The sequence below is a fragment of the Doryrhamphus excisus genome, linkage group LG23 (genome assembly GCF_037039965.1).
Source record: "Doryrhamphus excisus strain RoL-2023G ecotype Guam linkage group LG23, RoL_Dexc_Guam_v1.1, whole genome shotgun sequence".
In the NCBI taxonomy this organism is placed as follows: domain Eukaryota; kingdom Metazoa; phylum Chordata; class Actinopteri; order Syngnathiformes; family Syngnathidae; genus Doryrhamphus; species Doryrhamphus excisus.
Window position 1 is genome coordinate 2,640,592 of NC_136379.1, and position 13,223 is coordinate 2,653,814.

General features: G+C 41.7%; 1 protein-coding gene across 6 annotated transcripts in view; it reads right to left on the reverse strand.

The window, feature by feature from the left end:
* elf1 (E74-like ETS transcription factor 1) overlaps nucleotides 1-13,223 on the reverse strand; it is a 48,601-nt gene that overhangs the window by 10,016 nt on the left and 25,362 nt on the right. For 5 of the 6 annotated variants that reach the window (XM_058076298.2, XM_058076303.2, XM_058076302.2 and 2 more), the window contains exon 2: nucleotides 4,726-4,989. In XM_058076298.2, coding sequence (XP_057932281.2) covers nucleotides 4,726-4,797 — 72 coding nt within the window. In that variant the 5' untranslated portion in view covers nucleotides 4,798-4,989. Of the gene's footprint in view, nucleotides 1-4,725; nucleotides 4,990-5,075; nucleotides 5,216-13,223 lie in introns of those variants that run through there. The other variant, XM_058076304.2, reaches the window with a different exon arrangement.

A 13,223-nucleotide genomic window follows, 5' to 3' on the forward strand; every position in this document is an offset into this window, starting at 1 on the left:
TCATTAAAAGTAGCAGGAGGAACGGGAATAAAGGCTTATCTGTGTCTTTGGACAAGTGTCCATTCTTGGTGTGGACCTTGGGGGCATACCAGGTGTTCAGGCGGCTTGGAGGGGGGGGGTTAAAATGGAGCCCTGCACATTTGGGCTACACTTTAACCAGAGAGCTGATAGAGCTCTTTGTTGTTTGTAGCCATTGTAAATTGTCTGTTGTTGAGAGACAGAGAGTCTTCCATGGATGAGGATGGACCAACAACACCGTGCCACCTCGGACAACGTTTGCTTTGGCTACAAACAATATATGAAGAGATTAGTGGAATGTTTCCCAATAAGACGAGACACATTATCAAGATGGAGGACAAGCGTGCCTGTCTGAGCTCGCTGATGCTTGATGTCCTTGAGAGAGTTAAGTGTGTGTGTGAAGACATTTTGACTATTGGTTGGCTCCACTCCCCTAACAGTCAAATGTCCCACAGCGTGCTGACACAGCTTGTTGTCTCTGCAGATGTTTTGATGTTGATGTCTTCCTCCGAGCTTGTATTCTCTTGTCAAAGTGTTGATGAGACAGACGGACAGAGAGGGATGTTGCAGTGACTCCTACTTGACTTTTAACGGCTATTTCCTCTTTGTTGTTTTTAATGTTTCCTCGTTTGCATTTCCCCTTTTTCAAAAAGAACAAAAAAATAACCTTCTGCTTTTTGGACTATTTTACATCAGAACCACCTGCACACTCCACTGTAGTGATGATCACAGCACAATAGTGCTGTTCACAATTATGCCTTTGGGAAAACAAAAAAAAGCTGTTTTTTTTTAATAACAGTCAGTTAGTCAGTTGACTGACTGTGATGACCATTGCACTGAGTCATACTGAAAGCTGTTTCTAATATGTTAGTTCCCTTATTTGGCAACAGGGGAAGGGTAACATACAGTATTGGAAACCACTTTCAGCGTGATGCAGGGAAGTCACAGGAAGAATCAACATATAGTTCAATTCATTATTAAAATCACATACAGTTCATACATATTTACTATTTACAGTAAAATAATTCATTATGGTATTTGTATTTACTGTAATTATTGGTAATATGAACTTTTTCCTATTCATTTTGTTTTAATGTAATTTTTTGTTTTCATTTAAACATACTTGAGCACAAAATTTAAAAAAAAATGTCGCTTGTCCTCATGAGGGTAACGGGTATGCTGGAGCCTATCCCAGTTGACTTTGGCCGAGAGGCGGTGTCCAACTTTTATCACCATTCAGGCTGTCAGCTATTGGTGTTTCGTGGGCGTCGTCTTTATGCTATTTTGTGGTCATTTGTCATGATATAAAAAGGTATAAAGTTACAGTTAAAAAGCTACAGACATGTAGCAAATATTCTTCTCTTCAACATCAGCTGATATAGTATCACCATCATAAGGCTGGACATACTGTGTGCTTAGTAAGTTCATTAAACAACCACACACAAATAGTGTTTTGAGGATAAGACATCATTAGCATAATGACTACAGGAAGCAAAATTGATTTAAAAAGTTAGTCTGTACCCCATATACGTTACATCCACTTGTAGCTTTCCCATGGGACAAAAACAAGCTCCTAACTAACTGCATTGCTTGTTTGTTTAAAACAAAATGTCACTATCGTAAAAAGTCACATTTGGAGTCCGAAGATGAGATGTTAGGCGAAATAAACGTAGCTATTAGGTGCAAGATAAATGAAACAGCCATACGTATATGATGATATGATAAGGCAGTGATCAAACACGCTGCCATGGATTGGCACAGCCTGTGTGAAGCAGTCAAATAGAACTCACCAGGCTTTGCAGATGCAGCAATACGGGACAAAGTGTGTCTGTTGTCAGTGAGTGTTAGCAACCCCATGAGACACAGCACACATGTACTGTTTCTCGCCGTACTTTTTTCTAATCAACTTTCAGCAGCATTGCGGAATTTGGCCGATGTTCATCTGTCAACAATCGGAGCCTCCCTGTATTTAACTATACCTAATTTATTATGTATTTTAATTGTTAAAATGAATGACATTCATTCATTATCCCGCCTCTTGCACAAAGTCAGCTGGGATAGGCTCCAGCATGCCCACAATCCTAGTGAGGATAAGCGGTATAGAAAATGAATGAATGAATGAATGAATTGTAAAAATAAAAACAAATCATATAATGCAAAACAAAATGAAGTTAAAATAATAATATTATGCAGCAGCAGATTCTTTATATATCATATAGAAAGAATTAGTTTCAGTTAGGTGGTAAATTATATTTAAACAAGTAAATGAATTACTGGCTTTCAGTGACAGTGTAAAGACTCTGTGATGTCATGAAATGAGGCACCTTAAGGAGTTTCCGACTCACCAACTACAAGAGTAGGGCTCGCTATGTACTTACACACACTTACACGCTCAAATATCATCTGTGTTATTGAGCATTTATCATCCATGACTCATAATCTATACATGAATCTATACATGATTGAAAGCCAGCCAGTATCTGGTGTGGCCACCATTTGCCTCAAGTCATATACACCAACCCGAGCATCCCACACATGCTCGCATGCTTGAAAACATGAATGAAATGCAGCTATTATGGTTGTCCATAACATACGGACCAGCCCATACTACCCCCCCCCCGCTGTCCCCACTGGCGACTCAATCCACAACACAGGTGCATTTTACTGTACTGATGGCATTTTGAATTCATGAGATACTGTGATGAAATCCTGAGATCCATTGTTGTGTCATTCATCCACAAGCATGGCCTCGGCATGCTGCAGCATGTTAACACATCTGTATTCCTGGAAGCGGAAAACATCCCAGTTCTCGCATGGCCACCACACTCACCAGACATGTCACCCAATGACATCCCATTCTTGGGATGCTCTTAATGAGTGTATACTGTACTTCAGGCAATGCAGTGAAACTGCACATTTTGCAGTGGCCTTTTATTGTGTCTGCCCTAAGGCCCACCTATGCAACAATGGTGCTTGATATGCCACACCTGTGAAGTGGGTAGCTCATGAATCATGAATGAAGAATGCCCACTGACACAGATTTAGACAATATTGACTGAGATGCCTTTTGTGTACATAGAAAATGTTCATGAAAAATAAGAGCAAAAACAAAAGTGTTGCATTTATATTCTCGTTGAGTGTATTATAGCCAGTATAAATACATCTAAGAGAAAATATGTAGGCAGTTGTTATTGTGGGGGCATGGGAGGGGTAGGATGAAGTTTGTTTTAACAGGGTGGGTGCAGCAAGGAACAAAGCCAAAGCAGTAGAACAATGTGAGAGCTTTGAGAAGGGAATGATCCCATCCTCTCTCGAGCCGCCTTGTAAACTGGTTGGTCGGGTTAGGCCAAAACAAATGCTAGTCAGGGATCCAGTGACAACCCGTCATTCTGGATCCAGCTCACATTAACGCACACAACTAGAGCCTGCTCCACTGGACGGAGAAGGTGTGGGGGGGGGGGTGTGCTTTTGGTAGGGCAGCCAAGCCAAAGATACATACTGTATTACAGTGTCATATAAACATATTCATGCTAACCTGGCCTGTTTTTCCCTCCCATGCACCCTGACCTTACTGCAGGTTTGTCAGACTGTTAAGTTGAAAAGATGACAGCTTCCCAGTGGCCAAGTTTAGCCGGTGGGACAAGTCTTTCAAATATCAACAAGCAGAACATCTGCTCCAATCTACGAAAAAGTCCACACTCACAGTCTGCTTCTGCACTGTAAACGTACAGCCGCCGCTCCTTTAGCACAGGTTGCGATAACCAAATGTCCACTTCCGTATTAATAAATGTAGCATTTTAGTATTTATGGCATAGAAAACAAACCTGCTTAAAATCTTCTAAACACAGTTTTCAACAGTATTAGAGCCATCTTGACATGAAGTAACACCCCTATAATCAGCTTTACACTTGTAATACCCAATATAGAAGCTATAATCCGAGAAAATAAGACATTACACATGAATTAGAAAACAGACTTAGTTCCTTTTTTCCGGAAATCATACTTCCTGCTGTGGCTGCTGATTTACTGAATTGTAAGGGCAGCTTTAAATGGCTTTACACTTATACTGCCTGATGTAGTAGACATTGCTTGTGTGTCACAGTAAATGTCTTCCTAGGTGACCTTAGTGATGGGCGGACAGATGTATGGAGGATGGGAAGCCAGTTGAGTTTCCACTTGTCCTGGGTTATGGCCCCAATAGTAGCTAATGTTATTACTGTGATTATGATTATTTTTCTGAGATAATTAATGCAATAAATGTCTGTTCTGGTGATGGAGTCTGGCTGGAGCCTATCCCAGTTGTACACCCTGGACTGGTCACAGCCACACTGACTGTAGCTCTTTCTCCCACCACAAATGCATCTGCCCCATGTAGCCCCAATGCAAGCAGATTATAACATGAATAAGGTGGCCTGTGAGCCACCCGTCTACAAAGTTTCCCAAGGATACATTATACTGTCAAGAATAGTAAAACTGTGACATGCATTAAGCATATAAGAGATGATAAGAGACAACTGCAACAAATCTACAGATAAACATAATATTAAATTGTAATCCATGTATAAATAACAGATTAGACCAGCGTTTTTCAAAGTGTGATGTTGAGAAAAAAGCTCGAGAAAAACAAAGAAAAACATAATTTTAAAACCAGTTCAGCTAACTTCAGTTACGTTTAAAGGCAAAATGAGACCAAGACATGTACAGTACCTGGTTGATTTCATCCATCCCGTTACTGGCAAATTCAAACATCAGTTCATTAGGCTGCACTGCAGTGGTCATGGCGGTGGAGTAAGCAGCCCACGTATCCCAGCAGCCGCCTTATGGGTCCTTCTCTGTTCCAAAAGCGCCCCCCTACAGAGGCCCGAAGCTGCGTTCACAGCACCAAATAGGCCTTCCTGTCTCACACACTCACGAGACTCAAAGGGTCAGCCTGATCCTGCTGGAAGCAGCCTGGTTGGTCTCTGGATCCACCTGGAGGAGCAGAGGGAGGACACAGAATATGGTCATAATTCTGGACAATGTGGAGCCAAAGTGTACATTAATATGTGTAACATTACGTTCGCTTTGCTGTTCGAAGAAGCCAGTTTTGGTGTACAGCTGGTAACTGAAGTTAATATGATTGAAATTAGTAGGACCTACAATGTGTCTTTTGCCATACAGTTAGCCAAGATGGGTTCATTTAAAAATCAGGGCTGATCCAAAATGTGTGAAAAATCTGTCACTATGCTGGCAAAAGAAGTTGTTTCACAGTTTGGCCAGCGCTTGAGAGGCAAATCTGGAATGATTTTGTCAAAGCCCAACCACAGGCCGCCTGCGGCCACGCCCACTCCACTGGGATTGGTCCCACTCCCAGGTGTTACAGCCAAGGCCTACAGCTTGGACCCTGGCACGCCCACGTAAGGAAGGCTCACTGGGAAGTCAAAGTGAGCTGAAACATTGGTATTCTTTAACACGACATTCTTAGAACACTTACAGGTCAGAAAAGTGGAAGAAGTATCATGGGTCCCCTTTGAAGAGTATGTGAACGTCCCTCCTTTTTTACTTCCCAGACAGTGCAGTGGGTAGGTCTACTTGTGTGTCACATATTAGTTGACTTTGTCTGGCATCATGGGTGAGGTACTTGTCTGGATCGCTGCATGTGAAAAGCTACTTAAAGGTTGTCTCAGATTGACTGATTCTGACTACTCGCAAGTCATTTTGCCAGCTTGTATGTTAAAAACTTTGGAAGCAACTCTGACTCAAATGCTTGGCAGGCCGGATGTGGTCCCCCCCTGGCCATAGTTCGCCATGTTAGTCATGATAGGCTTATTTTTAAAAATCACGATTGGTTTTCTTAAAGCTGGCACACAATGTGGAGGTTTCACTATACAGATAGCCCTTGAGGGGAAAATCGGGCCTGATTTTGTGAAGTTTAACGCAAAATGTATGAAAATATGCATAAAAGTTGGGGCGCTATGCTGGTGAAAGAAGTGCTCTGCAGGCTAAACAAGCTTCTCAGTCGGCATAATCCTTGAGTGGCACATTTGCTATGATTTTATTTCAGTGGATCACAAATGTGTGATAACCTACAAAGAAATTTGGGAACTATACTAGTGAAAGAAGGCTGCATGGTGGATGAGTGGTTAGCGTGGAGGCCACACAGCTAGGAGACCTGAGTTCAGTTCCACCCTCTGCCATCTCTGTGTGGAGTTTGCATGTTCTCCCCGTGCATGCGTGGGTTTTCTCCGGGTACTCCGGTTTCCTCCCACATTCCAAAAACATGCTAGGTTAATTAGCCACTCCAAATTGTCCATAGGTATGAATGTGAGTGTGAATGGTTGTTTGTCTATATGTGTCCTGTGATTGGCTGGCCACCAGTCCAGGGTGCACCCCGCCTCTTGCCCAAAGACAGCTGTGATAGGTTCCAGCACCCCTGCGACCCTCGTGAGGATAAGCGGTAGAAAATGAATGAACTAGTGAAAGAAGAGATTTGCAGGCTAAAGACGTTCTGTGTAAGAATAGTCCTTGAGGGCCAAATCTGGGTTGATTTTGCTAAAAAGTATTTTTTCATTATGGATTTTTTATTGTATTTTTAAATATATCGGATGTGATTTTAACCCAAAATGTATCATTACCAGGGAACAGTGCTGGCAAAAGAAAGAGTTCTACTGTAGTTATTCATGATGTAAAACACAGGGCTGATTTTGTTCAAGCTAAGCAAATAAATGGACATTTTTGTAATGTCCAAGGATGGTTGATTTTGTTAAAGTTGACCCTAAATGTGCAATAATGTGTGTAAATTGTGGTGAAAGATTACGCTTTGCTGGCAAAAGAAATTGTTCAGCTATATAGGAAGTCATGATGGACTTACCTGTATTTCTATTTTATTTTTTTAAATCAAGACTGATATCATAAAAGCTAACGCAAAATATAAGTACATCTGTGAGAAAATCGTACCACTATGCTGGTAAAAGAAGTAGTTGTTTTGTAGTTTGTTTTTTCGAAAATGTGCTACAAGTGCAAAAGAAATGCCCAGCAGCCAGACTGTCATGAGGATGGACACAAAACAATCAGAATCTTGCCTGTCCTGAGAGACCCATGTCATGATGAAGCTCGGGAGTATGTTTTCATCGCATGATCTGCTGAGGCTTGAACAAAGTCACCCACCACCACACACAATCACCAAGGTGACATCACCCTTGTGATGCTGCCCTGGGTAGTACCCTCAGGCTGCTACTGGAATCACCAGAAGAGTGTGTGTGTGTACCAAAGAGCTGACATCCATGGGCGGTTTTTAGTGCAGGGGGACAGGAGTGGCTCATGTCGGGTTGAAGAATTAATAGAGCCTGGGGGTGGGTAAACACACACATATACCCACGCACAAACACACACACTCGTCTTTCCCAGGATTGGTGGCACTGGAGGTCACAATGTCAGCACACACACACACACACACACATCCTTGCTGCAGGGTGAAGAATATTTGCTTTGAACTGTCTTTGTGAAAGTTGCAGGTCCAAGGTAGAGTTAAAACAAGACAGGGGTGGGGGCCTCCTATGTAAGCCATCCAGACAGAGTAGTTAAATGTGGTGGGAGGAGGGGAAAGTAGAAAGGTTTTAGTGATTAAAAAAATGTTGACTATGTCTCAAACTTTGCTTTGACTAAGTTTTATGATCCGCTCATTGGAACTTATGATCAGCCTTAAAATGTTGAGAAGAAAGTTTAGTCTACTATACTACTTCATTATGCTGGCGAAAGGTCCATCATACATGCAGTCATGGCTTATTGTCTTGTTTTAGAAAATCTCAGTTGATTTTGTGGGATTTCGACACAAAATGTGCACAAATCTGTTTTAAAAGTGCTGGTGATAGAAGTTATGTTGTACAGATGGTCTTTAATGAATTTTGGATTAAAATATGATTCATCTTTGGTGATTTGGATCCAAAATGGTAATGTAATGGTAATGGTAATGGTAATGGTAATGGTTTTATTTCATTAGAACATGCATCAGATTACAATTGAGTGCATCCCATAATCAGTTCCCAGTTCCACATGTCCAAAAGGAGTAGGAAGAAGCAAAGCTTATTAAATCCTACCCCTCCATCTGGTACTTTTACAATCAGTAACTGTTACATTTGTTCACTTCCTGCTTTCCATAATACAGTTTAAGGTTGTTTTTTTTATTTTTTTATTTTACATACGCTGGCAAACTAAAATGTTCCACTGTACAGATTGTACATCAAAAGTGTTTGATTTTTTAAAATTGGGGTTGAGTTTATTTTTGTTCCAATTGTGAATAAATCCATGAAAAACATCAAGGTGCTATGCTGGCTAAAGAGGTGGTCCTGCCGTATAGCTGGTCTTTAACAAGCATATTAAGTGATTTCTTATCATAAGCATATTCAGTTGACCCAAAATATGCATAAAGGTATAAAAGCAAATCTATAGGAGCAATATGTGCTGGCAAAAGGAGGCTCTTTGCTGCAGAAAGAAGTGGTAAAGTTTGTACCGCTGGTAATTCCATCTATTCATGCATGCTGCTTAATCCTCATTAGGTTCCCGGGTGGAGCTGGAGCCTATCCCAGCTGACTTTGGGCGGTAGAGATGTGAGAGACACTCACATTTATATCTTTGGTATATTTTTAATGGCATATTTTTGGAATCTCGAGAAGACCAACGGTGATTCAAACCCTGATTTTCCAGATCTCCTCACCATGTGCCCAACATGCTAACCACTAGGCCACCGTGCAGCCTCAGCTGATAATGAATGGGCATATTTTGGAAACTCAGGATTGAAGGGGTTATGACTGTATTTTTACCCAAAAATGTGTGAAAACATGCAGAGAAATCAAGTTGGTATGTTGGCAAAAGAAGGGATTCAGTTGTCCACCTGGTTTTTGACTGAAAATCAGGATTGACTTCATTATGGGCAAAAATATGTGGACATATTCCTAGAAATCAGAAAGCAGTGCAAAAGAAGACAAAATCCTACTTTGAATTTGTGATGAAATTTCAACAAGCTTGAGGCCGAGGCGCAGTTAATAGAGGCTAATTAGAGGGGCATGAATACTGTGTCAGCTGCTTTCATTTGTTTTACATCCCAGCATTGATTAGCATTGTCTGGCAGCAGACAAGCGAGGCGGCCATTAGCCGTTACAGGCAGGCTGCATATTATCCATGACAACAGCTGCCTTGTCCTGACCAGGAGGCTGAGCTGCTGCTGCGTCATGAAAAGGAAGGGGAGGAGCCGCGCGGCTGATGCGTGGATGCGAGTCAGCGCATTACGGCCCAAAGAGTATATATACAGCTCCTGCCTGGGTGGGGCCCTCTTTGACGGACCCAGGCGTTTATGGAAGAGTGATTACAGAACCAGATGCATTTGTCATGCATGTGTCATCTGGAATTTGGATCCAGTTGAACACATGCTCCACATTACGCCACAAAAAGTTAATGACAGGCAAATGTCTTTTTGGTTAATCAATAGACTGGCGAACAGACGGCTTATCTAATAAAGTCATTCATCGTTGGCAAGCAGCGTGGAGTTCATTTTGGTTTGTTTGTTAGCAGGATTACATAAAAAACACGACTTTTTTGCATCCATTTATTATATTATTCATACATTACTGTGTAGTTTTTAATCATGCATTGTTTTCTAAACATTTGTATTAAGTTTTTTAGATTCTAAATACTATATGTTTTATTTAATATTTACATCATGTTACCTTTGTTGTGTTAAACATGTTCTATTCAATGCAAAATGTGGTTTTCTGTCTTTACCTTTTAAGTCCAAACGGGAGAGGTGTTCCCTGCAATACTCTATCATAGCCAACAATGAATATTGCGTTATATTTGACTTGTGTGTAATTGCTGTTGACTGACAGCTTCTCAGTCAAGATTATCAGCAGTTGCAGCCCTATAAATAGACCACCATCTTGCCAGCTGCTAGCATTGTCAACTTGCCATTGCAGATATGCACGCAGCACTAATAGCCTGCAGCAAATTCAATTTAACACGGCAGTGATTGAAAAGACTGAAACATTAGGCCGAGGAGGTTCATGGGCATATGGGCATACCAGTTTGATTGCAACGCTGAATTATATTCCAGGAGTTTTTGCTTCAGGTTGAATTTTGCAGCTCTCACGGAGATGCGATGGTTTCTGTCAATCTCAGCCGGCAGAGAACACAGCAAAGACTGTGGGGCTCCACCCCTCCCACATGGCACTGCTAGTTGAAATAACAACCAATTAGAGACAGGATCCATGGGCGAAGGGAGCGTTCCCAGAAGGTCTAATGCGCCCCTATCGCCCCTTGGCTTTATTCTCCTCAGCTGAGCTCATTGTTGACCATGAAAGGAGGCAGTTTAAGCCAATAGGGCGACTAAGCAATGACTCACTCTGCATGTGGCGAGTGCAAACACTGAGGGATGCAAACTTGACTTATCAGCCACTTTCAGCTCAAGTTACTGAAAATCTTTTTTTTTTCTCGGGTGGCACCATTGTTGATGTGGTGGAGATACAAGATAACAGCTCGTCGTTTTTTTCCCCCCTCACACAAGTAGCGATGGAATAGCCCAGCTAGCAACATGTTCATATTATTAAAGTGTTCCCAATTGGTATACATCTTCCCCCTTGTAGTTCTTCAGCAAGTTTCTCTGCCATGAATTGTTTGGCAAGCACCACAGCATAACATGCACTGTATTGACTATTGACTATTGACTATTCCTGTATCATAGCATATTCGGCACCGTCATGAATGTTCCACCATCACTGCCTGTTATGGAGGTACCCCAGCAGGTCATTTACTGCCATCATCATAGTGTCTAGGGCTCTATAAACTTGTATTTTTCCCAATTTTGCTGTGTAATAGAGGAATTTGTAGAGATTTTTGCCGCTGTTTTGATTGTGTCCATGATTGAAGTGGAAATTAAAGGCCCTAAGGATGTACGGTTGTGACTATGCCAGGGTCATCACAGCATGTTGTACTGTTGTGGCGATTTGGCAGGTTTTGGGGGCATCACAGCATATCATGCACTGTCATGACTATTCCAGTATCATTGTCCATTTGGGACCTTGCTGGGACTATTCGACTATCATTACAATCGTTTACAGTCTTGAAGGCTTTGTTATGCACGGTCATGACTATTCCGGTATCAACATATTATGCACTGTTGTAACTTTCACAGCATATCATGCATTGTCATGATGACTATAGTACCCATGTGTAGAGACATTGCAGCATATCAAGCACTGCAATGACTAATCTAGTGCTGTTTGTTTGATACTGCAGGATATCATGCACTGGTGGGAATATTTGTGCCATCAAGCATCACATATCATGCACTTTTGTGACTATTGATGCGTCATTGTTAGTGTCGGACGCATGGTAGCACATCATCCACAGTCTGGACTAATTCGGCATCACTGCACATTTTGGAAGCATAGCAGCATGTCAATGTTGTGAGTATTCCACAATTATTGTTTAATTATGCACTGTTGGTACCATTTGCAGCATATTATGCTCTGCTGGGACTATTCCAGCATCATCGACAGTTTTCTGGAATCATATTATGCACTACCATCACTATTTTAGCATCGTGTTTGAGGCATGGCGGCATGTCATGCACTGTTGTAACTATTAAATCCAAATCAGGTGATAGGTCATGACTATTCCATCATCGTTGCCCATTTTAGAGGTATGGCATCATATCATGCACTGCTGGGACTATTCACTGCCTATCGTTCATATGACAGCATTATTGTCTGTTTGGGAGGCATTGTAGGAATACTGTGCACTGTCGTGACAATTACAGTATCATTGGTCTTTTTGTAGGACTTCCCCATCTGACTGTAAACATGGCATATTCATTTGATTTTCAGGGAAATCATCTAAGTGACATTTAAAGATGGTTTAAAGTCTGGTTTAGTGAGACAAAGCAAACAATTTTCTCTGGTGTCTCGCGTTGTGTAAACTGTGACTGACATGCGCTACTCCGACATTCCACCAGCAATGTATTTCCCAAAAACCCTGCTGGCAGACACAATGTGGGCTTTCCACCACCGTGTTGTTGAACATGGTCAGCACAGGCGCTGTTTTTTGCTGGATCCGCCGGGTTCCTGTCAGGGAAATGACTCAATGATATGACGCTCATTGCTGGACGCTGTGATAGCCCGTGTGGGAGGCAGCAGGATGGCGCTCAACTTTTTGTGGGGGGGAAAGAGGGACAGCGCTTCCCTTTTTGGCAGCTTATGTTCATTTGTCACAAAACTATGTAGCCGTACCAAGTGCCAAGGAAAATGCTGGCAATCTCCTGGGCAAAGCATGACTCAGCTTTCAACATGAAAACAAAGTTTAGCTTAACAGCCCCAAGACGGTAACGAACACAAACCTCTGCCCTTTTCAGAACGACTCCCTGTCGGTGACATTCATGACATTTGATCAAAATAAATGTTACGTTTTTATACCATCCCCAACACAGGGCCTCCTTGGCAGAAGTAAAAACTACACTGAATACAAACCTCCACCAAGGCCAAACCATCCTAATATACGCTTGGATTTTGTCATTAACATTAAAACATGACTCGCCCAAAAAATTGGAAACATTATCTTTTTTTAGTAAAACTGGAAGGAATTTTATTACATTTTAATTATAAAAAAAAAGAAAAAAATCTGATTTATTCTGATTACAGTAAAGTCTCGTTATATCGATATTCTCGGGAGTCGGAAAAAATACCGATATAACCGGACTATCCATATATCCGATCCTGCGCCGAACTGCATTAAAAGTGGGCGGATCTTTGATATGGCATGTAATTTTCTCCTTGAGTTCATGGATTGCGTATCTAGCATGCTTTTGTACTACAATACATTTTGTACTACAGTAAATAAAAATAAACTTACGCTGTAGTGATTACCGGTTACCGGGACATAATTCACCCCGGAACTATCGATAGGGAAGGTGTTGCCACCCGGAGGGGTAGGCGCGAGGGACGGGTGTTTTCCGCTGTGTGTGCTGCACTCTGGTGGTGGAAGTGTGAAAAATAAAGTTGACTGGAAGCAGCCGTTCGCCGTGTTCTTTTTTGGTATTGAAATCCTTAAGCAAAGATTGATTTAAGCTGCTTTTGTATCGATATAAGCAGACCAAATTGGCTGGCGGGAGATGAAAAGGGCATCCTAGTAACCGTATTATCATAATAACCGTGTATCGTACTAACGGAACTAATTATATC